Here is a 25,291-nt window from a genome sequence, read left to right as displayed (position 1 = left end):
TCGCTTGCATTGTTTGTGCCTGATCAGATCATATTCTATTATAAATGACGTGCTAGAGATGGAACAGTAAAGGCTAACGCATTCTGAAATGAAAATAAAATTGGAACAATAATTTGTCTCATGTGCTTCCATCACATATGTAAACAGGTTTTTTTTTTTTTTTTTTTGCTGAAGATTGTCAACTGTAGTTTTTAAAAAAAAAAAAAAAAAAAAAGTGTCTCAAAACCACTATATAAATGTAATGAATAATTATTATTATTATTATTTCTTACTTAAAAACTTTTATCTGTGATACTCTTTTCCATCCGTAGGTTTGAAAAGCTAGTAACTTGGAGATTTCATATTCTGAATTATTTTTCTCATCTTTTCAGCATTGCTAAAATGGCAGTAGTGTTAATTTGCATTAAGTAAAAGGCCCATTGTTATTTCTGTTTTGGTTTTTTATTTTTTGGTCCCTGGTGTAATTAAGTCTTAACAGGAATTACTAATCAATTAACTTGGCCCTATATTGTAAACCCATTTCAACATAACTTAATACCCATTTAAGATATCCTTTATGCATTAGTGATCTGTAACACCATCAGACATTTATAGAGTAACGATCAACCTAGGTTGAAGAATGTATGGGTCCTACAGATGTTTCTTTTAATATTTTAGTGAAATATGAGTGCCCCATCCAAGATTGATTCCTGTCAAATTCCTATACTCAATAAAGCAATTTCAGAAAATGAATGAATACATTAACAGACTTATAAGGTGATTCCTTTACACAAACTGCACAATGTTTATCTTGTCAGGGAGTTGTTTACATTAGTACCATAAATATCTCTGAACATTTTAAAGATTAAATGTTTTGTTGTGCAAATTGAAAAGACAGATTACTCTGATTTTTTTTTTCACACTCTCCTTTCTTTTCATAAGTAAATACTGCATGTGGAGTCAAATATAGGAAATTCCTCCTACTAGTATAATGATGTTGTTTCATTCTGTCAGTTTATAAGCTAATGTAAACTAATTGATTATTAAAGTATTTTAAGAGTTTTTACAGAGCCCAATCAGCTTAATAATCATTACTTTTTTATGTGGAAGAATAGCTGTTCAATTTTAATGTAGTTCATTTTTTTTTCTTTTTAGGCATGTTTATCATTATTATATCCATGGACCAAAAGGCAATGATATGAGCTCAAGTAAACATGAGCACATTTTGAGCAATATTGATATTCAGGTAAATAATAGGAGTCTGAATTAAATGTTTAATTTTCTTTCTCCAGAAATAATTTTACATTTCTAAATTTACATTGGATAAAATTATGTTCAGTAAAATGTTTAAAATTTATTTTAGATCTCAATGTTTGAAAAGGGAAAGGTTCCCAAGATGGTTAACCTAAGAGAGATTAAGGATGACATGCAAAGTTTGTATATCAACTCAGCTTCTGATAGTTTTGAATTCAGGACAGAGGTGGATGGAGATGGAGTGGTAGAAGGGGTAATCAGATATCATCCTTTCCTCTTTGATCGAGAAACCTATCCAGATGACCCCAATGGAATTTTAAGTAAGTGGATCTATACAAACTAATTCACATTCTTGTTTGGAATTTATTTATTTATTGAATTACCCTTTTGCACTGCCTGAAAAGAATACAAGTGGAGAAACCTAGCTTATTTTTATTACAAAATTCTCCTGATTTTAATTGTGAATACAAGTGGAGAATTCATGGTGGTGAATACAGTTTTAATTCATTTTATCTCTCTATTATAAAAGAAAATCTTGAGATGAGACTATTGGCAAGAGATTTTTTCAAGTCCTGCGAGATGAGACTATTGCCAAGAGATTTTTTCATGTCCTGTTAGAATAGCTTTTGCTATGGCAATTAACAAATCACAAGGACAAATGTTCGAAAAAGGTTTATTTATTAGAGAGAAAGAAACAATATTCACTCATTGGCTGTTATATGTTGCGTTGTCACAATGTTAGTCCAAACACGGAATCAAAATTCAATGTGATATTGACGAAAAGTTATTCAAAAAATTGTTTTTTACTGAAGTTTTACAGTAAAAGTGTAAGTTTAAAAAGTATTTGGATATTAATTTCAAAGCCAAACAGAATGAAAATGTATAACACAATGAATATTTTTAACACAACATCAAACATAATGGTGTGGTTGGTGGATGAGTTTAAAGTTTGATAATGTTTTAGTATATATTTTGTTTAGGTTTTAGGTGTAAAATGTAAGCCAGTTGCATGTTAGTAGTAGTAAACTTTTCTCATGCGAAAGTAAGCAACATTGGAGGATAGTGGTCTTCTGCTATTGTACCTTTTTTTCCTTTACTCATCTGTCTTCCGCACTCTAGAACAATCTTTGTCAATGTATCCTTATTTATTATTATGTATCCAAATTTATCCTTATTTATGTTTTACCTCAAAATGCATTTTTTTCCTCAGCATTATCATTTGTTTATTTAAAACTGACATTCTTTACTCAGCAGTTTGATCTTTTACAGTAAAAGGATTATATACTCTAAATTGTTTTATAATATTCTGTGTTTTAACATTTTTGTTTGTATTGCATAATTTTGATTATCCTTGTAAAGTGACCATGAGTTAATGATGAAGTGCTATATAAAAAAATGTGCTTATTATTATTAGTGCAGTTTGAATAAATGAATAATTATTATTGCATTGTAGTATGCAAAAGCACTATTATATCATTACAGTACAGCTCACAAAATGTAAAGACATATAGTGCATTTGCATAGTACTTTAAGCACTAACAAAACATGCAACTGCAGTTCAGAAAATAACTAGATCAGGTAACAGAACAGAGTAGTTGACAGCAAACATTATTACTGAACACTCTAAATATTGGGTATTGTAATTTAAATATAGATATAATTGCTAATCATGATGCCAGAAAGTGACAATGTGTGGTTTGTTCATTAGCACATGCTGGTAAGAAACTTACTGTACTGTGTACATGTAACAGTAATGTGCCTTTAAACCTATTTTCTGAGAAGTGACTGGTATCCTTTGGCCCCCAGTAAAGTGAATATTTTAAACTGTTCCAAAACCTTCTGCAATATGAACTGATTTTTTTTTTTTTTTTTTTTTTAAATCTACTGAGAATTTCGATCTTAACAGCTAATTATGAGCAAGATTGCAGGTTACAGCACTTCATTTTTGTTACTTTTTTTGTTCAGGCTTGCAAAGGGCTGGACAGACCAGGGCATCTTGTTCTTAAGAAAAGGTCCTTCTGGTTCGTTTCTAGATGCTTCAGTGTGAAACATTCCTTTAAATGTGTCTACCTGTAGTAGTTCCCCCCCCCCCCCCCCCCCCCAACGGGCACTGCCTGGTTTATGAGAGGTGGGTATGAGGCATTGTAATTACATGTGTTTCACCTGGTTTGATCTGGAGAAGCAAGATGATACTCCCAAGGTCTCCAGTACTTCATTCTTCTTATTTTGTCATATAATTTGAGCTTGACAATTCTGAGCAGAAACTATATTTTGTTTGCTTTTGCTTGAAACTTTATTCTTGTTACAACTCAGTAGTCATGACCAAAAATGATCATAAGGATGTAGACTGACTGGTAAAACGTATTTGGGGCATCTTATTTTTCTTTTAAGGGAAACAGGCTCTTTTTTTCTGGACTGTGATAATGAACTTTGATATGGGAATACTCACTTTGAAGGATTTAATTCCATTTACATTGGTGTGAGCTGTAAATCTCACTTTTTTAATTATAGCAGTATCTTTAAGAATAGTAATAGACCCAAACCGAAACAATGCAACTGGCTGCCTTGTCTGTGGAAGGAGTGTAAACAGATTTTTTGCACCTCCTTCCTCTGCTGTTTAATGAGAGAAGTTCATGGCACACTATATTTAGAAAAAAAAAAAATCAAGAGTCCTAGAGCGTGAAGGTTCCAAGCAGGTGCAGATTCATGTGTAAGCATGCTTATGCCACTCTAAGGATGATTATGGTGCTGGGCTGATCGCGTATTCACATGCAAATGTGAGTGGATCAGTCAAGTGCTTCATTCACACCTTGGAGAAGCACCTGCACTCTCTTGTGAATATGATGGGAGCCCGCACTACAGAATTAGAAGATCAAAAAGAGGAGAGAAAAGAGAACGAAGGACCAGAGACTAAGACTAAAGGATTGTGGGAGCCTATGTTGTGAGGAATGTCTGGAGAAGGGACATTCCTTAGAGCTATGCAAAGGAGTACGAGCAGCCCTGTCGAGCCGCATCCCCCAGGTAGATGCCGATGGACTGGCTGAGGGAAACGCGAGTAGGATTTGAAGAGGAGTCCTATGGATGCCGAGGGACTACTGGTAGTAGCCTGAACCCCAGATTAATGGGGTGACTTTTTGATTTTAGTAATTTGGGCTCGTGACTGTTTTAAAAGAAGAATCTGCCTGTAATGTTAACTTTAGTTTTTATTGGAATGTGTATTGATTTTAACCTTCACCTTGCAAATAATTTTATTGGATTATTTATTTGACTGTTTGGAATGCACTGTGCTTTTGAACATTGCACTTGTTTGTTGCTTTAAAATAAAAGCACTTAACCACTTTGCACCAACCCCTTGCTTACTGTGTCCTCATTGCCCGGCTTATCCTTGGGTTCATTATTGCTCCAGGTTCAAGATTGCTCCTGGAAGCAATCTGAGCATGGAGCTAACCTGGACCATCACAAATGGTGGCAGAGGTGAGATAAGCCAGTGACACTGAGGAACAAAGAGTGGAAAAAGAAACAGCAAGTAAGATTGGTGCCTGACTGTTTTTATTGTACCTGCATACTCAAGCCTGAAGACTTTCTTAGAATTTTTAACTTTTAATGGACTATTTATTGGTTGCTGATTTTATTGCTGTTTTTAAAGTTGTTATTCTTTTAGTATTGTGTTTTTAGAAGGGGGCTTGGGCTTTTTTTAGCGTGAGGTTTGTTTTAATGCTTTTATTATTTGTAAGGGATTTAAACTTGTGCTTTTAGTGCAGCAGTGGGGTCATGCCATGAACCTTGGCCACCAGTTGCACTGGGATGGGAAGAGTGTGCAGCTTTCCTATGCAATTGGCAGTTTAAGGGGGTGTTGTGTGATGTGAGATGTCTGTGGCGTTTTATATTTAAAATAAATAATCGAGAGTCTTGGAGTGTTTCAGACTGTGAGCGGAGGTACCTGTGAGTGTGCACGCGCCACTCCAAGGTTGATTGGGGTGCTTGGCTTATCATGTATTTACATACAAATGCGAGGAGGCCAGTCAAGTGCTTCATTCATACCTTGGAGTAGGCAGAGGATAGCACCTCCACCCTATCAGAGCTATAAAGGAAGCCTGCACGGCAGAATTGGGGATCAAAAAGAAAAGATTAAATCAAAGAGATCAAGAGAACTGAAGAAAAGATCAGAAAGAAACGAAAAAAAAAAGGAAGGGACGAAGGTTGAGGAAGAAGAAAGAAGCAGGATTGAGAGACCGTTGTTGGGAAGAATGGAGGTGGGTGGTGGGGAGTATGCCCAGGGGAGTGAGTGGCAACCCTGCACTCAAGAATGGGGCTGGAGAAGGGATGCTCCTTAGAGCCACACAAGGGAGTAGGAACTCATCTACTTGAATGTGAAATTCTATAAAGCGATTGTTCATCCAGTTTCCTTTTATGGATGTGAATGTTGGCTGGCAAACGTGAAACATGAGCAGCTTTTCCATGCCACGGAAATGAAGATGCTCCGATAGTCAGTAGGGGTCCATCTGACTTGATTACGTTATGAACGAGGACATCCGACTGATGATGGGAATTGCGCCTATGGCTGGGAAGATGAACTTCGATGGTATTGCCATGTCATCGGTAGTGCCAACGACTCAGTAGCGTAAACTGCGCTCTTCAGCCCATGAGGTTGGTGACCAAAAGGCTGACTGAACCGCCAATGGTTGGATTGAATTAACGATGATATGAAACATGCTGACGTTGCCCCTGAGGATGCACTCAACTTTGCCAAGTGGAAACGTACATGCCCTGCACCAATGCAGGGTACGCTGCTAGGACGAAGAAGAAGATTGTGATAAAATATATCAGGTTATGAGCTCAATATAGAAAGCATGTGTATATTTTGTGTGTGTATATGGTGGTGGTCTTCAGTTTTTAAGGTGTTTTGAGAATATATCAAGAAATATCAATATCCCATTTTGGGTTCTAATAATCACAAGTCAATTGAAGTCCATATCATCCAGCTCTACTGCTACACACTTCACTATTTCAGTGTCACAAAAGTGTACTATATATCTACTTTCTTTGCTTAGTTTCACAATAACCACACTGCTGCTTCCCATGCCTATATTGTAAAAGGTGCAAATGCCAATACGGGAGCACTTATAAATTCTAATCTACACATCATCGGAGCATGCAAAATGAGGAGGACCAGTGAAGAAGGGTTTCAAAACCCGATTTTATGTGGGTCTCTCAGAGGCCACTTTGTTATTACACTTGATTTGTTTAAATGATTTGTTTTTAATTTTATTGATTTTATTAAAATCAAAATAACATTCCATACAAATAAATCAAGTTTTAGATTTGAAACAAATAAACTCCGAATCCTGAGAAAGAGAGCTAGGCCAGCAGAGAAAAACTTTAAGCTAGTAAAAATAAGCAAATAAATAAATTAATAAATGAATAAATATAAATGGATTAAACAGGGAGAGAACCTGTTTCCTCAATTTAAATGCTTATTCTAAAATATTATTGGTTAGATCCTGGCAGGTTTTAAAGTTTTGTACAGATCCTCTAAGTGTGAATTTGACTTTTTCCAGTTTCAAATAGTAATGTAACATCAGTAACCCACTGACTTAGGAGAGTTAGGATTCTTCCAGTAGAGAAAGATAAGTCTATGTGCCAATACTGTAGTAAAGGCAATTACAGTTTGTCCGTCCTGCTCCACTTTAAGCCCATCTGGAAGTACACCAGACACAGCTATTAATGGGTTAGGAGAAATTGTGACTGTGGCTGTCTGAAAGGCATTTAAAGATTTTGGTCCAGAATATTACTTTGGTGCATACCCAAAACATGTGGCCCAGTTAATCTGGAACTTGATTGCAGTGTTCACAGGTTGGATCTTGCCCTGGAAACATTTTTAGACAATTTAAAGTGAGATAGGTGTGCTCAATATATATAATTTTGAGTTGAATAATTCTATGCTTTGCACATACAGTGGGGTAAAAAAAGTATTTAGGGAGCCACCAATTGTGCAAGTTCTCCCACTTAAAAAGATGAGAAAGGCCTGTAATTTTCATCATAGGGTATACCTCAACTATGAGAGACAAAATGAGAAAAAAAATCCAGAAAATCACATTGTCTGATTTTTAAAGAATTTATTTTGCAAATTATGGTGGAAAAAAATAATTTGGTCCCTCTGCACTAAGAGTATCTATTTGTGGTGTCTGTAATGCATCCAGAAATGCATTAGATTGTGTCTTGTCTTCTTTAAACTCAGTAGAATATAAGGATTTATAGTATTCTCTAAATGTGTGCATTTTTATGGTCAATGATTTTGTCTCCATTTGTGGTGTTGATTGCTGGGATTGCATTGCGAACTTCTTGCTTGTGGATTTGTTGAGCTAAGATCTTATTAGCTTTCTCTCCATGTTCATAATAATGATGTCTTGATTTAAAAATGAGTTGTTCAGTTTCTTTAGTTATGAAGAGGTTGAGTTCTGAATGCAGAGCCTGCCTTTTCCTATGAAGAGTCTTACTTGGATACCTGGCATGTTCTTGATCTATTCTAGTAATTTCGCTGATTAGCTCTGATACCTTCTTGGTTTCCAATTTATTTCTGTGGGAAAGATATGAGATACTCTTAAGAAGGCCTTCAGGGTTTCCCAGAGTATTCCTGCAGAAACATCTGAGGATGTATTTTTCTCTTAAAAAATATTGATTCCTTTTGGATATAAATTCTGTACAGTTCTCATCTGCTAATAAAAGTGGATTAAGATGCCATCTGCGAGATGAGTATGTGGGGCATAATGATTTTAGCTATAAAAACAAATAACAATAATGTCGTACTTGAAAGATTTAATCGTAGGCAAGAAATTGTTATCAACAAAGAAATAATCAATTCTTGAGTAGCAGTGATGCACTGGTGAGTAGAAGGAATATGCTCTAGAGTTTGGGTTTAGAAATCTCCAGGAGTCTGATAAGTTGTGGTCAGTTACAAACTGTGAAATTTGTCTTTGCAGTGTTAGATGTCATCGCCCCTGTGGCATGAGGCCTATCTAGGTCTGGATTTAAAACACAATTAAAGTCCCCAGCCATTATAGTTTTTATGAGTGTTCACATTGGGAATGGATGCAAATACATTTTGGATGAAGTCCCTATCATCGACACTGTTTATCAAAATAACTTTACAGTTAAATTATCTTTGACAATCACATATCTCCCTTCAGTATCAGATTCTACGTCTGATATTACAAATGAGACTGTTCTATGTATAAGAATTCCCACACCCCCTACTTTTCTTTGTATAGCTGAAATTACAGCTCACAAAGTTAAATGTCCAGTCTTGGAGACATTTGCTTCTGAACTTTTGTTGTCATTTTGTAGTTTTAACTGAAAATAAGACAGCTTTGACCTTAATTTCCAATTTTTCTCAGGAGTTATTGCAATGAAGTCTAGTGTTACGTTGATACTTATAATTATATGCATTCAAAGGATAGATTATAGATAGTTTGCTCTCTTCCCCCCCCCCCAATTCCCCCACTCCCCCCCCCATTTTGGCTCCCCACTTGAAGTTGGACCACACTTCACAAACGTCCCAGTCCTCTGACATACCTAGAGACAGAGCACGTCCAAACAAAGCAGTGGCATATGAAAATTGAGATATCTATTGCCAATACAGTCCAGATACTATAAGCATAAAATATAATCTTCAACAATCTTGAGATAGTAAGATAGTAAACCCGGAGAATCGTGCTAAAAAGTGGCCCTGGATAAGCATAGTAAGCCCTAATACAATAATAACAATAACAATAAACCAAAGGTATGATGTTAAACAGTCTCCTTTAGAAGAGGAAAAAAATGTATTTCTTCCACACATGCATACATATACGCATATAATTGTAATTAAAGCATAAACAAAAAGTGGCCGAGAAGGGAAAAGTATGTATAATTACAGTACTAGTATCATTGCAAGCAGATCAGGCAGCTGGTAAGATCTTCTTTGTCATGCCATGACAGGATGCGACTCACAATCGTATTTCAAAAATGTGTCGGGATCAGTTTTCTTAGCTCTTTTTCTGCTTCCTCTGTAGAAGTAAAGTTTGGCAGGGGTACAAGAGGTTGTTCTGATCTCGGCTTTCCGTATGCGCTGTTTAACTTTGTAAAAAGCGGCACGTTTAGCAGCTGTTGAGGGTGAGAAATCAGGGAAAATAAATATGGTTGTTTTCAAATGTAATCTCTTGTTTCTGTCTGAGAAGTAACATTACATGTAATTTAAATTGTAATTTTTCGAAATGCAAGATAAGAGTCCTGGGTTTAGAGGTATTTGATCCCTGTATGCAGTAAGCTGCTGCTATCTCGATGTCTATTTTAAAGTCCTCTCCAATTATTTTAGAGAATAGTTCACCTACGAATTTCACTGGGTTTTAACTTTCATGATTCTCAGAGAGACCTCCGATACTAATATTATTCCTTCTGCATTCATCTTCCAGTGAAGCAAGTTTGTCAGAGTTTTTTGCATTGGGAATTTGTAGCCATTGCTTTTCTGTCTGCGGTAGATGCCAGATGTTCGGCTATTTCAATTCGAGTTGTGAACGTTTGCTTAACGTCTTCCAACTGAGGGCCAAGTGCTCTCAGTTTATTCTCAAATGTAGACACGTTTTCCTGAATTTGTTCCTCAATTTTTCTAGCATAACTTTAAAGGCTGTTTCAAATGTGATTATTTACACGTTTCTCCTAGTCTTTAATATTTTGCCACAGCTTCTCGTTTGTCTCATCTCTTTATTTCTGTCTATCTTTCTTGAGTTCCTTTATGTCTTGAGCAGTTTTCCATTGCAGCGATCATTATCTTAAGTTCAGACAGATCGTTTGGCCTTCGAGCTCCATGAGTGAAGTGGGACCCCCAGTTAAAGTCGATACTCCCGGCTCGCAAGGAGTAGATGAGAATGCGTAAGGCAAGGCCATTTTCAGTTTCAATGAATCTTCTGGAATCAACGAGCTATTGTGACCCGAATCACTCGCACATTTGCTTCCACTTTTGGTTTCGTCTGGAGACGATACCGCGGCCTTGGGTCCCAGGAAATTTGCGCTTTCGCCTGTCTGTTCTGGGGTCAGACTCTGTAAGGCTGTACCTAGAACTTGGACTTCATGTCTGGATAGGTTTGGATGTAGCTTTTCATTTATTTTGTGTTTCTTTCTGAGCCCCTTTCTTGCTGCTCATGTTTATATATGCTTGCATATACTGTACTAGAACTTCCTCGGGTTGGGTAAATATGGGATACCTCGGGATAATAAAAAATAAGAGAGAAAATAACACCGCTGCTAACGGAGTTGCACTTCAGATGTCCATCTCCTGTAACATACGAGACCAACTCCCTCAAAGTGATTTTTTTAGTTATGAAAATTTAATTTATAAATGATATAAAGAGTGATATAAAGAAGATTATAAAGAAAGCAATAATGGACCTAAACAAGAAGAAATGAGAAACAGCATTAAGATATAAAAGACCTGGAGAAAAGTAATAAGTTTACTACAGCCTTTACAGAAATTCTAGGAGAAATTGATGAAAAAAAGAGGAAAATATGACCAAGAGTTAGAGAGTAAAATTAGAGTACTCCCACTTAAACCTTCAGGCTGAAGAGCATGTTTACGACACTGCGCTGGAAAATAGACACGAAGGAGCAATGTCAGAATTGAAGGTCTCCCTGAAAAACATGAAAGTCCGAACCCAGTGAAATTCATAACTGAACTATTCTGTAAAATAACTGGAGAGGACTTCAAATTGGACACTGAGATCTCAGCAGACTACCATATCCATAGATCGAATGCTTCAAAACCCGAGAAACCGTATTGCTCAATTCAACAAAATACAGGCCCAACAAAATGTCATGTCACTTTTCCTACTGAAACAGGAGATTATATTTGAAAATAACCACATTTGCATTTTCCCAGATTTCTTCCCTTCAACAGCTGCTAAACGTGGCGTATACTATGGTATTAAAGGTGTCTACGCAATGCTGATATCAGATAACAGCTTCTTGTACCCTGTCAAATTTAAATTTGAATATTTAAGGTCAGTTTTACATTTTTAGGTCTCTGAATGAGGCAGAAAAAGAGCTAAGCAGACTGATCCTGACATTATTTTCTGGAGACAAATGCATTCCCAGAGGTCTCTGCAGGAATTTACTGGGATACTCTGAAGACATTTTTAAGTGGACAGATTATTTAAATATCTTTCTAACAAAAATAAATTGGAAACCAAGAAGGGATCGGAGTTAATCAGTGAAATTACCAGAATAGATCTGGAATGTGCCAGGTCTCCAAGGAGGCATTGTGCAGGAAAAGACATGTCTTGCAATCAGAATTTAACCTCTACTAAAGAAAAGGGAACAGCTCGTCTTTAATCGCGACATCATTATTATGGACACGGAGAGGACAATAAGATTTTAGCTCAACAAATCCACAAGCGGGAAACTCCACAATGCATAACAGCAATACCTAACATAGACAGATGTAAAAAATCATAGACCATAAAAATATAACCCACACATTTCAAGAGTCACTATGTCCTTATATTCTATTCTGTCTAAAGAAGATAAGACACAATCTAATGAGTTCTTTGACTCATTAAAAGATAGCCACAGGCTAGATACTCTTTAGTGCTGTGGAACTGGATTAAACTCTTGACAACTCTCAAAGATTACTAGACGCTATAAACTCACTTCAAGAGTGGGAAAGTTGCAATTTTATACAAAACAAAATCAAATAAGTTAGCGTCCACTATTATAATCACTGTTTATAGAAGCTAAAGACAACAAAATTTTACTCTCAAACTTTTTGCCAAGCATTAATTTCCATCTCCCTAAGAGAAATAAGGGCCTCCTTATTCCTTAGGCAGACACTTGACTTCTAATTTTCAAGATTTGTTTAATGTAATATATTCTCTTTTAAATCTAACACCACAGAGATTTAACTATCTTTGGATGCAGAAAAAGCATTTGACATGGTTGAATGGGACTGCCTATTCACCACATTGCACAAATTTGGGTTTGACACAAACATATGTGCATGGATCAGATTACTCTATATACTAGTCCAGAAGCCTCGGCTCGTTTATAACAACATTATTTCGGACTACTAAAATGCGGTACTTGACAAGGACGTTCCCTATCACCATTGCTCTTGGAAATCTCTATTGATCCTTTGGCTTTTTGCCTTTCGAAATGCATCAGACATAGAGGATTTTCAGAGAAGGACTTTAACGGAAATGATCATTATATGTAAATGATATGGTGGTGTAGAGTGATTCCTCCTCGATCGCGGGGGTTGCATTCCAGAAAATCCGCGAAGTAGAAACCATATGTTTATATGGTTATTTTTATATTGTTATGCTTGGGTGACAGATTTGCACAGAAACACAGGAGGTTGTAGAGAGACAGGAACTTTATTCAAACACTGCAAACAAACATTTGTTTCTTTTTCAAAAGTTTAAACGTGCTCCATGACAAGACAGAGATGACAGTTCCGTCTCACGATTAAAAGAATACAAACATATCTTCCTCTTCAGAGGACTGCGCGTCAGGAGCAGAGAATGTCAGAGGGAGAAAAGTAAACAATCAGAAATCAATAGGTGCTTTTTGGGCTTTTAACTATGCGAAGCACCGTGTGGGAAGCATGTTGCTTGACAAAGCAGCTACAAGGAAGGGAGCAATGTGAAGGTAGTCTTTCAGCATTTTTTAAACGGGCGTCCATATCCTCTAGGGGTGCGAACAGACCCCCTGCTCACACCCCCTCCGTCAGGAGCAGAGAATGTCAGAGCAAGGGAGAGAGAGAGAGAGAAAAGCAAACAATCAAAAATCAATAAGTGCTGTTTGAGCTTTTAAGTATGTGAAGCACCCTGCGGGAAGCATATCGCGCAACAAAGTAACCACAAGTAAGCCCAGCAAGGAAGGAAGCAATGCGAAGGTAGTCTTTCAGTGTTTTTTGATGAGTGGCCGTATCCTCTAGGGGTGCGAACAGCCCCCGTGCTCACAATATATTTGAGGAGTTTTATTTAATACGTAATACGTGCTCTGATTGGGTAGCTTCTCAGCCATCTGCTAATAGCGTCCCTTGTATGAAATCAGCTGGGCAAACCAACTGAGGAATCATGTACCAGAAATTAAAAGACCCATTGTCCACTGAAACCCACAGACCAGCGAAAAATCTGCGATATGTATTTAAATATGCTTATATTAAAATCCACGATAGAGTGAAGCCGCGAAAGTCGGAAGCGCGATATAGCGAGGGATTACTGTACATATTTCATTCACAAACTTCCATGCCAGTAGTCCTAAAGGCATTGGTGGATATTCAAAAAATATCTGGACACTAAATTAATTTGAATAAAAGTGTGCTTTTTCCTGTGAACTCTCTTCTAGCACACAATACTAGACTGAACACCTTCTCATTTATCTTAGCACATCGGTTTAAATATCTAGGGGTAAATATCACAAATAAATATAAAGCTCTTTTTCAACAATATTTTGAAATCTGTATCAAAAAAATAATAAAGATGTTAATAGATTGTCCACCCTCCATCTCAAATTAGCAGGGAGACTTCGCACTGTTAAGATGAGCATCCTTCCTAAGCTTCTTTTTTCTGTTTCATACCATTCGCATATACATTGATAATTTTTTTTTTAAAGAAATTAGATTAAATAATAACCTAATTTATTTGGAATTCTAAATTTCCATGCATCCAAAGGGCGACTCTACAATGAACTAAAGCAGAAGGTGACATGTCACTACCTAACTTTGTTTTATTACTGGGTGGTAAATATACAGGCCATAAAAATCTGGACATCAAGACAAATTGAAGAATATACACAAGCCTGGTCGGCAAAAGAATTAAAATCTTGCAGTACTTTATATTCTCTGCTACCATTGCCCCAGTAAATACAAATTATCGTCAAAATGTTAATAATCCATTTGCCCTTCATTCATTCAGAATATGGATCCAGTGTAGGAAACACTTTAAGACAGAAGCTCTTACCTGTTGCACCTTTACATGGCAACCACTCTCTTCCTTCCTCTCAAACACACAGTATTTAATGCTTGGAAAATGTGTGTGATTAAAACATTTAGAGACTTGTACATCAGTAATATTTTTGCATTCTATGAGCAATTAAGCTTCAAATTTAACTTCTCATCAACACAATTTCTCCACTACTTTTAAGCTAGAAACTTTGCTAAATGGAACCTGCCCAATTTTCCTTATCTTTCACCTGTTTCTAATCCAGAAGAAATAATGATTGATCAGTCTTGAAGACTCCAACAACATCTCCACAATTTAAAAGCGTTTTAAAGCCCCTTTCTTTCAAAGATCCCTGGGCACAATGGGGAAAAGATCTTTCACTCAAGTCATGCACAGAATATGCGCGAAGCACTCAAATTATTCAACTTAAAATTTCTGTCGAGCACATTTATTTTGATTTTAACTATCCAAAAAGTTTCCGGGGCGAGACTCAACCTGTGAACGTCGCAGTCTAGCTGCAGCCTTACTGGGTCACATGTTTTGGGTGTGTACCAAATTAACATTGTTTTGGACAAAAATCTTTGAATGCCTATCAGACAGTCTTGGTGTCACAATCACTCCTAACTCATTAACAGCTGTGTTTAGTGTACTTTCGGATGGGATTGTAATGGAGAAGGACAAACAAATTGTAATTGCCTTTACCTAGTGCAATGTAGACTTATCTTGCTCAACTGGAAGAATCCTAACCCACCACCTTTAAGTCAGTGGGTAACTGTTGTCCTATACTATCTGAAATTGGGAAAATCAAATTCTCACTCAGAGGATCTGTTCGAAACTTTTTAAAAATATGTCAGGATCTAATCAATAATATTTTAGAATAATCTTCTATTTCGGGGAAAGGATACTTTCCCTTCCTTGCTGTTTCAAAGCTTTGCTTTATTAGCTGGCTCCCCTCCCTTTCTTAGGGTGGGGGTTGAAGTTTGGGTTTTGTTAATTTTTATTTGATTGCATGAATTGTTATTTGCGTTTAATTAAAAAAAAAAAAAAAAAAAATCTGAGCAGACAGTATAGCCCTTTAACACTTAAGAAGTCCATCCTGCAACTTTTGTCAGCAGTCATACCATTATTAAACACCAGTGACCTACTTCCATTTGAGCAGTCATGTATGCCCATGCCTTAACATTGGCCTCCACTGTTTCACAGATAATGTGGTATGCTACAGATCATGAACCATTCCTTGTCTCCTCCATAGTGTACTCTCTCCATTCTGGCACATATTGATCTTGATTTCATTTGTCCAAAGAAAAGAGATCCAAAACGGGACTTTTTTTTCTGGCAAGTCTAAACAGTCCTTCCTGTGCTTTAGAATGAACAGATTGATGCCCACAACCTGTTACCAGTTAACCTTTGCAATCTTAGTTTGTCTCTGTCCCAACATTTTTGTAGTGTGTTGCAGGCATCAATTTCTAAATTTGTTTATGGTTTAACAAATAGAATTAAGTTCATCTGTGAAACACTGACAATCTTTTCTTTGTCCTTTTGCCAGTTAAATAAAGGTTCAAGTGAAATTAACCAAATTACATATTTTTTTATTGCATTTTTAGAAAGTGTCCCCACTGTTTTGGAATGGGATTTGTGTGTCTTATATATATATATATATATATATATATATATAGTATATATATATATATATATATATATATATATATACACACACCACACACAGTGCAGTGCATCCGGAAAGTATTCACAGCGCATCACTTATTTCCACATTTTGTTATGTTACAGCCTTATTCCAAAATGGATTAAATTCATTTTTTTCCTCAGAATTCTACACACAACACCCCATAATGACAACGTGAAAAAAGTTTACTTGAGCAGGTATATACAGAGCAGGTTAGAGACTATGAAACCAGTGAAATTAGAAAGGCTCAAAAAAAAAAAAACGGCGCTATACCACGTGGAGAAAGTTAAAGGATATGAAAGTAGTAAAATTAGAAAATATAAAAAAAGAAAATAAAGATCGCAGTAGCGCAAACAAACAAACTGCCTCATTTAACTATGCACCAGTCTAGCTTTGGTTGTGCACAATAATTACTACAACTATTGCACCCTTAACACTTAATCTACTTTATTCACATAATTTTACTTATTTATTATGTTCTACTATACTGTTATCTTTCAATCTATGACTTTTTGTTAATCTAACTGATATTCTTCTAACTTGGCAGTTTTTTGATAAGCAGATCAGGATGCATTTCACTGCGTGTTGTCCTGTATAACTATGCATGTGGACAAATAAAGAATCTTAAGAATTTCAAAAACAAGTTTACCGCACATCATTTATCGGTTACTTTGTTCATGTAATATATATTTATCTGTCTACTTATTTAAAAAGCTACATTTACCCCAGGAGTCAAAAACGTTCTGTCTAGGCCCTTGTACAAAAACCTAGACAAAAGCTGGGGTATCACCTTGGTAACCCCATGTACTTTTGGAACTGTGAGAGGAAAATAGTACGACTTTACAGACAGGAGTACAATGCAGAACTCTACTTACTTTTTTACTTTGTAAAAAAAAAAAAAAAAAATTATTAACTGCTGATGATGTAGATCGTTTTGTCTGTGCTGAAATTCCAAACAGAGAAACCTATCCTGACGTCATTAAAAAGATTCAGCATATTGGGACTTGCAAGATTACAAATATTGTTTTTACAGAAGTTCTGAAATAAAAGTGAAACTAATGAAATAGCAACAATTCAAAGAAAAACAAATTTTAAAAGTGTGTTTCCGGAAAACCAAACACGGGGGTTGATGAGCGAAGCCCCCCAGTGTGTGTATATGTATGTGTGTGTGTGTGTGTGTGTATATATATATATATATATATATATATATACACACACACACACATTTGTGTGTATGTTTATATATGTGTATATATAATTCTGTCTTTAATTTTGAATATTTTTAATATGCAGTATATAATTATGTGACATTGCTTTTTTATGTGCTTTTTGTTTAGACTGTCTTAGATGAAAATCTGGTCACATTTTAAGAGCAATTCATAAAGTATATTATGTGTTTTATTTGTGTAGGAAACAGATGAAGATGATGAAGACTGTATTTTGGTTGAGCAGAAAGCCAGGGGGAAAAAACCAGTGTTTGAATGTTTTTGGAATGGTAAGGTTAATACCATATACAACTGTGGATAAGTGAGTTCATGCACTTAATTAATACATTTTTATGGATATTTACGAGAAATGGTATGAAAAGGTATGAAAAATGTCTCATTCTTTTCTGAAAGATCTGCGCACCATCACTTGTCATTTGTTTTTCTTTCACAGTTACTTATAACCTAATATAATTAGATGTAAGTTATTTTCACAATGTTTGGTTAAAATCAAATCTGTTATACTTATGTCAATAAAATCATAATTCACTTCTACATTAAAGAGCAAAATGATGAAATATTTTTTTTTAAAACCATTCTGTTCAATAATACATTAAAAACTAAGTAATTATTTCCCCCTTCACTTGGTTGGTGACTGTATTCCTATAATGTTATTTTTCTTTTTTAGCATCTTGTTTGTTTCAAATATGTCATATCTTGTATTCCACAATAAATAATCTAGCAGACAGAATCTATTGACATTTAAACTAAGACCCCTAATGTTAGATTAGCCATGTGTGTAGTAAATAATGAGGCACATTAGTAATTGGTATAGGAGGGTGAAAACAAAGGAGAAAATCTATAGAGCCACACACCCGTCCTTATCTAAATAAGTAACAATAGTTATTTATGAAACTCAACATCTCACCTAAGTCTTGCAACTCAGAAAGATGAACGTTAATAATAAATTTCTACTGCAGGGCAAGAGCACTCTCACCACGCTCAGTTCTTCACAATGAATGGAAAGGTGACGAATAGTTTTAATGCAATGTACACACCACGAAACCCCCACAATGTGAACGTCTCAGAGAATTGCAAAGAAAATGATAACTTACTGAAGAATAAGAAAGCATTTTATTGTAAAACATATAATAATGTAAAACAAATAATACCTGCTGAACCAAATGTTGTATGCTGGAGGAATTCTGTTAAAAAATCAATGCAGTACAAAGGTTAAGTAAACTAAGAAAAATATTAAAGTACATGAATCAGTCTGTGAATAGGTCTGTCTGTGGAAGTTTTGCGGAAAAGTATTGCAGAGGTTAGACACTGGCCGTCATTGCAGTGGAAACATGCCTTAATCTTGAAAATGTATTAGTAGCTGCAAAAGCTAGCTTTGGGTTTTTGAAAGTGATATTACTGAAGACATGAATGAGCTTGAGGTGATAGGGATATAGAAGAAAGAGTTTTAAACCCATCTCTCTAGTGTTTGTTATTACCAGCGATATCAGTTTATGGGTGGTGACAATGGGATGGGAGTAATTAGTAGTAAAGTAGATATGCTGGTGCTCAAAAAAAAAAAGAACAATTTCACAATTTCATAACCTCGTATAAAAAATTGACAGTCTGCATAGTTGAACAGTTTCATAATCAGCTGTTCCTGCCAATTGCAATTACTATTGAAAATGTACTATATGGCTTGTTTCAAGAGGAGGCACAAAGTCATGGAGATGATAGAATACACCGAGCCACAGCTTCTTCAGAAATTCCACAGGGTCTTCCACCTGCTATGTTAATTTTACGTTCAATTATGCAGATATTGTTTCTTTTGTTCCTGTACTGCAATTCAGTTACTTTTAACACTAAGAGAGCAACCTGACTCCTTCAGTGTTTTTAATTTACACATCATGCAACTCAAGTGAAGTTCTCAGTAAGAAAATCTCTATATTAGATTTTCTTTTGTTCCTTCATAACACTGTTAAAATTATGCTGTGCTATTATGGAGTCTCAAGTGCATGGTATCCATCATGGCAGTAAGTTGTTTAGACACACATCCATATTACTAAACGAGAATGGTAAACCGGATATGGACGCAGGGACCTGCCCGTGGATGCAAAATACATAGTGCGCAGGCGCCACACAAAGCCCCCCTCCAACGGAGAATGGTAAACCGGTATATGCCCATAGCACACAAAAAAAAAAGGAGTCAGACGCAGGCGCCACACAAAGCCCATAGCACACAAAAAAGAGGAATCACACCCACGCCCCAGAGTGAAACGGGACAGACTACGGAGTACACACACTAACATAATAAGAAATGAGACACAAAGTCCCCCTCCACTAACAGAAATAAGAAATGAGACACGCGCCCCATAGCACACAAAAAAGAGGAGTCAGACGCAGGCGCCACACAAAGCCCATAGCACACAAAAAGGAGGAGTCACACACACGACCCAGAGTGAAACGGGACAGACTACGGAGTCCACACGGTGTCACCCATCAAGCCCGAGATTACAGCGCCCAAACCCAGTGTAAAACGGGACAGAATACGGAGTCGAGAAAGGTTCACAAATCAAACCCGACATAATACGCCATCCCAGAGTAAAACGGGACAAACTACGGAGTCCAGAAAGGGTCACAAATCAATTGGAGTACGGAAAGCGCCAGACAGTACGCAAACACACTACACATGCATGATCTACGCACCTCTAATAACCCGCAAGCAAAAACACGATATAGTACAGAAACCCCACAAATTCGGACTCCACAACATATTTGAATCACATTACAGTGATACAATCACACAAACAACAAGAGTCAGCGCCCCACCTCATAGTAGAACGGGACAGAATTCGGAGTCGAGAAAGGTTCACAAATCAAACCCGACATGATACGCCACCCAAAGCAAAACGGGACAGACTACGAAGTCCAGAAAGGGTCACAAATCAATTGGAGTACGGAAAGCGCCAGACAGTACGCAAACACACTACACATGCATGATCCACGCACCTCTAATAACCCACAAGCAAAAACACGATATACTACAGAAACCACACAAATACGTTACAGTGATACAATATTTACAGTGCAACCACACAAGACACAGGCACAACACCTGATGGGCAATAAGAATAAACGAACACTCCGTATTAAAGGTTCATCATCCTCACACGTGAAGACTATATAGCATAACTTAATCATCACATTACAGTCATACATTTTAACAATTCAACCACAGAAAACGCTACGTATTAACAATAAGTGCAATCCATTATCCATGTTACTAATGCTAAACAAGGAAGAACTAATGGAGTTGCGCTCACGCCTCCAAAACAATAGACCAGATACCACTGTTAACGCGATGGGCTATATTATGTCCAAAGAATATTGATGTGGATCACATAATTAACCAAGTCATTGCATTACTACCTGGAGAAAGCCGCCTCTTTCTAAGTACTGACAAAATTGATTCTGCAGATGACATTGAACATCTTAACTTCTCTTTACAATATCTGAACACTATTAACCCAGCCGGATTGCCACAAACACAATCTTAACCTTAAAATTGGAACAATTGTCATGCTATTAAAAAACGTTAATACTAAACAGACTTTATGCAACGGTACACGTTTAGTCATCAACACCATGTCAAACAATGTTATTGAAGCAAAAATACTTACAGGATCACATACTGACAATACTGTTTTAATTCCTAGAATTCACCTTACAAGTTCTGCCCTTGAATTGCCATTTACACTTGGGCGACGCCAATTTCCCAGTAAACCCTGCATTTGCCATGACAATCAAACAAATCCCAAGCACAGACCATGGACAAACTTGGTATATACCTCTCTGAGCACGTATTTGGACATGGACAACTTTATGTAGCCTTCTCATGAGTTTGGCGTTCATCTGACATTAAACTTAAAGTTATAAATACTCCAATACCAAGAAAAATCATTCAAGGACAACAAACCATCTTTACTACAAATATTGTATATAAAGAGATATTCCAATAAATCTTTGTGATTTGCCATACAATGCGTTCTTTACTTCCTGTCCACCGTCTGAAACTGCGGAGGCAAAACAGGCACGGGTTCAAACCGAACGAGCTCAACTGACAGATATACGCCTACAACGCGCGTCTCAAACCGCAGAAGCAGGGCAAGCACGGGTTCAAAACAACGCAAGCTCCTACAACGCGTGGCTGAAACTACGGCTGACCAGCGGGCACGGGTTCAAAACACCGGGGCTAGGCGAGCGAAGCGAGCAGGGGGCGGAGCCCCCTTGTTTGTTTATATTATTGAAGATAGCCTCCATGGTGATTTGTCCTCCAGATGCAGAGTCAGAAAGCAGATTGTTCTTTAGTGAACTGGTTAGTATTGTATGGATCCTTTTAGCTGAGGACAATATCATTATTTGTCAAGTGAAAATAAGTTACTTTTGGTTTATACTTGGGGAGTGGAATAGCACCAACATAAGAGTAAAAGTGAGTGGTTGAGTGAGTTCCTTTAGGAAGGCAGGGCCATGTGATTCCTTCACTATTGCTATACTGTCCTTTATTATATTACATATGGGAAACAGAGAATATAGGAAGGGAATTCTTTTTCCAACCTTTTGTAGAAGTGCAAGAGTTTCTGGAATTTTGGCAGTTATATAAATACTTATTTTTGGTGTGTCTTGTTCAAAATATATGCTATAGTACTTTTGCGTAATAAGTGATTTGGAGCAACATATAACAGTGTGTTCAGCTGTGTTCACCTATCAAATTGCTAGGATATTTCCTGGGCATTTCTTTGTGTCATGTTAATTTATGCTTAATACTCTCCCTCCTTGCTAAATGTAAGTAAAGAGAAAAATGTGAAACATTTAATAATGCCCACACAATAAATAGGCCCCTTTCTCAACCAAAATAAACCCTTTATTGACATACTTTAAATATATAAAATGCTTACTAGACAGAGAATACTGAGTGTCTTTTGCTTTATTTTTTTTTTTACTGTTTATTAACTGTACAGTCTGAACTTGATCTTGTGTGTACACCCTTGAAGCACTCTGACTAACCCACGGGATTTGTCATTATCTCATTATTGCAGAGTTAAGAACATATTGCACAGATTTAATCAAATCTGTAAATGTTGTCTACACATAAATATAGGTTATTGTTTTTCACTGTATTACATATTTCATTTACAGCTGTTTTACAGGTCAGTTAGTGAAATAGCGACTTAAATCCAGTAAAACTTAATATTTCCAAGTCACTCTTAAATTCCCAGTGTGAATCCTCACAACAGGTGTTTCAAATCACAACATTTTTTAAAGAGATAAAAAGGGGAACAATGGGATTAGAAAAGTGTCACATGAAAAGATGTCCCCATCCCCCATCTTTCACAATTGAAAGTTCATGTATTCATGTCTGACTACCTTCTAGCTGAGGTTGTTATTAGCAAATTTGGAAAATGTGGAAAAAGTGATGCGCTGTGAATACTTTCCGGATGCACTGTAAATAAAGCTGAAATGCTTAAGGCAATCAGATCCCAGTTCGGCTTCTGTGTGTACTGATTTTGGCGTTTCCCGTGGCTGTAAACAACGAGAATCTATATTGGAAAGCACGGCATGAACAGCCCTTACTGCGCTTCAACCTGTCAGTTGATTTAAAAATGCCGTGGAGATGCTGCACTCCGATTTGCGGTGTGAATACTGTCTTTCAGCCAAGTTGTCCAGAGATCCTCCCTTTGATCCTTGGCACGAACGTCCCTTCACTTAGCAGGTGAGGAGCAATGTTCTGCGGTCCGTCCCGCGCTGTGGAATTGCCCTTTTACTAAGTTGCCGTAGGATCCTTCTTTGATCCGCGTGGCCACAACATTCCTTAACTTAGCTGTCTTAATGATTCTCTTGCAGTCTGTCCCGCGGCGTGGATTCGCCTTTTTACTTTTCTGCCTCACTCCGCGCTGTCAGTGCAACGCGGCCACAGAGAGCTTAAACAACTTGACACATCCACATAAAAAACGACAAGGGGTGAGCGAGCTTTCTTGAAGGCTTTTACTGGACATACTTTGTTGTAAACTGAAATATATACAAAAGAAACATACAGGCATTTACAGGTGTACAAAGCAATACATAGCAAACAGTATACATTAAACAACAAAGCTTTAAAAGACACTTACAAGGCAAGTGATTTCCACGGTTGGATCGAGACAAAGAGAAGTGTGTAGACAGAGGTTCAAATTGCTGTGTAGCACAACTAACCAGACCCAGGGGTTTATATACCCTAAGGATACGTTTTGGACGTGACCGAAACGAGATAAAGGGGTGCCTACGTGAGACACATGGGGTGTATTGTATTCAAATGTTTATTATGGGGCCTACATGCTTTACGTGAGTTTCATAGACTTTTATAGTGCCACTGTGAGTGTGGGACGTGACTGACTGGTGTGTTAATAAATGACGAGATGAAGGGGGAGCACAGTTCAACAAATAACAGTCTCAACTGACAAGATGTGGGCAGAACACTCATGTACTCAAGATAGGTACCATCTCTGTGATCAACCTGGATTAACAGGGTGGACATGCTCAACATTACTAATGTTCCTTTCATTTTCTCTGGTCATACTCTACATCTCCTACTTTTTCCACCTTACAGGGAATTTACAAACCAGGAATAATACATGTATGTTCCCTAAGATATACTTGCCTTCGGACCAAAAAAAAAAAAAAAAAAAAACAGTTCAGTGGTATATTTTGTCCAACACAAAACTTAGCCATAAGTATAAGTAAGTTCACATTTTCTATTGTTTCTGATGATGGTTTTTACATAGTCTTGGTACATTTTTCACCTTCTCTTAAGTTGTTCTGCTTTGCTGTGTATTGGGGACACACATAGCATTTTTTCCTGGTAATGTCAATGCCACTGAATCATTTGTTTTATTCTTTTATTTAAATACAATATAAAGCACAATAAATGGAAATTCATTTTGAGAATTGTCTGTACTGTGTAGAAGGAAAGCATTTATATTTTTGTAAAACTGTATTTTTACATTTGTTTTATAATAATATACTTAATACTTTTTTTAAGCTTTGACTGGTGTGCCCCTCCAAAGAAGGGAAGTGTAGTACCTGTGGAGTGCTATTATCGTATTTCTGGTGTGCTTTTCACCAATGACAAATTTCAAGTCAGCACTAACAAACTCACTTTCATGGACCTAGAGCTAAGACTCAAGGAAAAGAATACTCTCTTCACACGCTTGATCAAAGGACAGGTACAGTGTTAAACTGCTTTAAATGTACTAGTTTTTTTTTTTATTATTATTTTTATAATAGTGCAGTTATGCACTCTTTGACTGATTTCATGTCTTGAAAATTGGGCTAGTATCTGGATATCTTTGCACCTTGCAGTGGATTGATATTCTTGCTTGTTTGAATTTTTCTCCCTTACCAAAGGTTTACTGAGACAATCAAATATACGTGTTGATTTATAATTGGTTCTTGATATACTTTCATATATTCTTATTAGGGCTGTCAAATCGTTAATATGTGATTTAATTTCAAAGGTGTAAAACATTATTTTTACTTAATTACATTTAATGCATGCACTGTTTGACACCCTTTGCTATCCATCCATCCATTGTCCAACCCGCTGAATCTGAACACAAGGTCACGGGGGTCTGCTGGATCCAATCCCAGCCAACACAGGGCACAAGGCAGGAACCAATCCCGGGCAGGGTGCCAACCCACCTCAGGACACACACAAACACACCCACACACCAAGCACACACTAGGGCCAACTTAGAATCGCCAATCCACCTAACCTGCATGTCTTTGGACTGTGGGAGGAAACCGGAGTGCCCGGAGGAAACCCACGCAGACACAGGGAGAACATGCAAACTCCACGCAGGGAGGACCCGGAAAGCGAACCCGGGTCTCCTAACTGCGAGGCAGCAGTGCTACCACTGCGCCACCGTGCCGCCCCCACCCTTTGCTATCTAAAACAATATGGTCATTTCATGTAGTTTGATGTGAAAAAAGTTTTTTTTTTTTTATATCTTATTGAGAACTCAGTGATTATCATTGACACATGATGCATTCAGCCTATATTTAGGATGGAAAATAAACAGGAAAAATTTGGATAAGAAAAGTAAGGTTTGTGTTTTGAGAAAGAAGGGACAATGTAATAAAATGAAAAATATTTTAAAAAT

At 36.9% G+C, this 25,291-nt stretch overlaps 1 protein-coding gene across 1 annotated transcript in view; it reads left to right on the top strand.

Annotated features, from left to right (window-relative positions):
* Positions 1-25,291, top strand: part of smchd1 (structural maintenance of chromosomes flexible hinge domain containing 1) — a 509,382-nt gene that overhangs the window by 125,160 nt on the left and 358,931 nt on the right. Inside the window, 6 exon segments of the mRNA XM_051928888.1 lie at positions 1,135-1,225; positions 1,343-1,557; positions 4,149-4,159; positions 17,309-17,388; positions 17,390-17,418; positions 24,172-24,355. Coding sequence (XP_051784848.1) covers positions 1,135-1,225; positions 1,343-1,557; positions 4,149-4,159; positions 17,309-17,388; positions 17,390-17,418; positions 24,172-24,355 — 610 coding nt within the window.

This window comes from Erpetoichthys calabaricus, chromosome 6, assembly GCF_900747795.2.
Source record: "Erpetoichthys calabaricus chromosome 6, fErpCal1.3, whole genome shotgun sequence".
In the NCBI taxonomy this organism is placed as follows: domain Eukaryota; kingdom Metazoa; phylum Chordata; class Cladistia; order Polypteriformes; family Polypteridae; genus Erpetoichthys; species Erpetoichthys calabaricus.
This window is presented reverse-complemented; position numbering and strand designations above follow the sequence as displayed.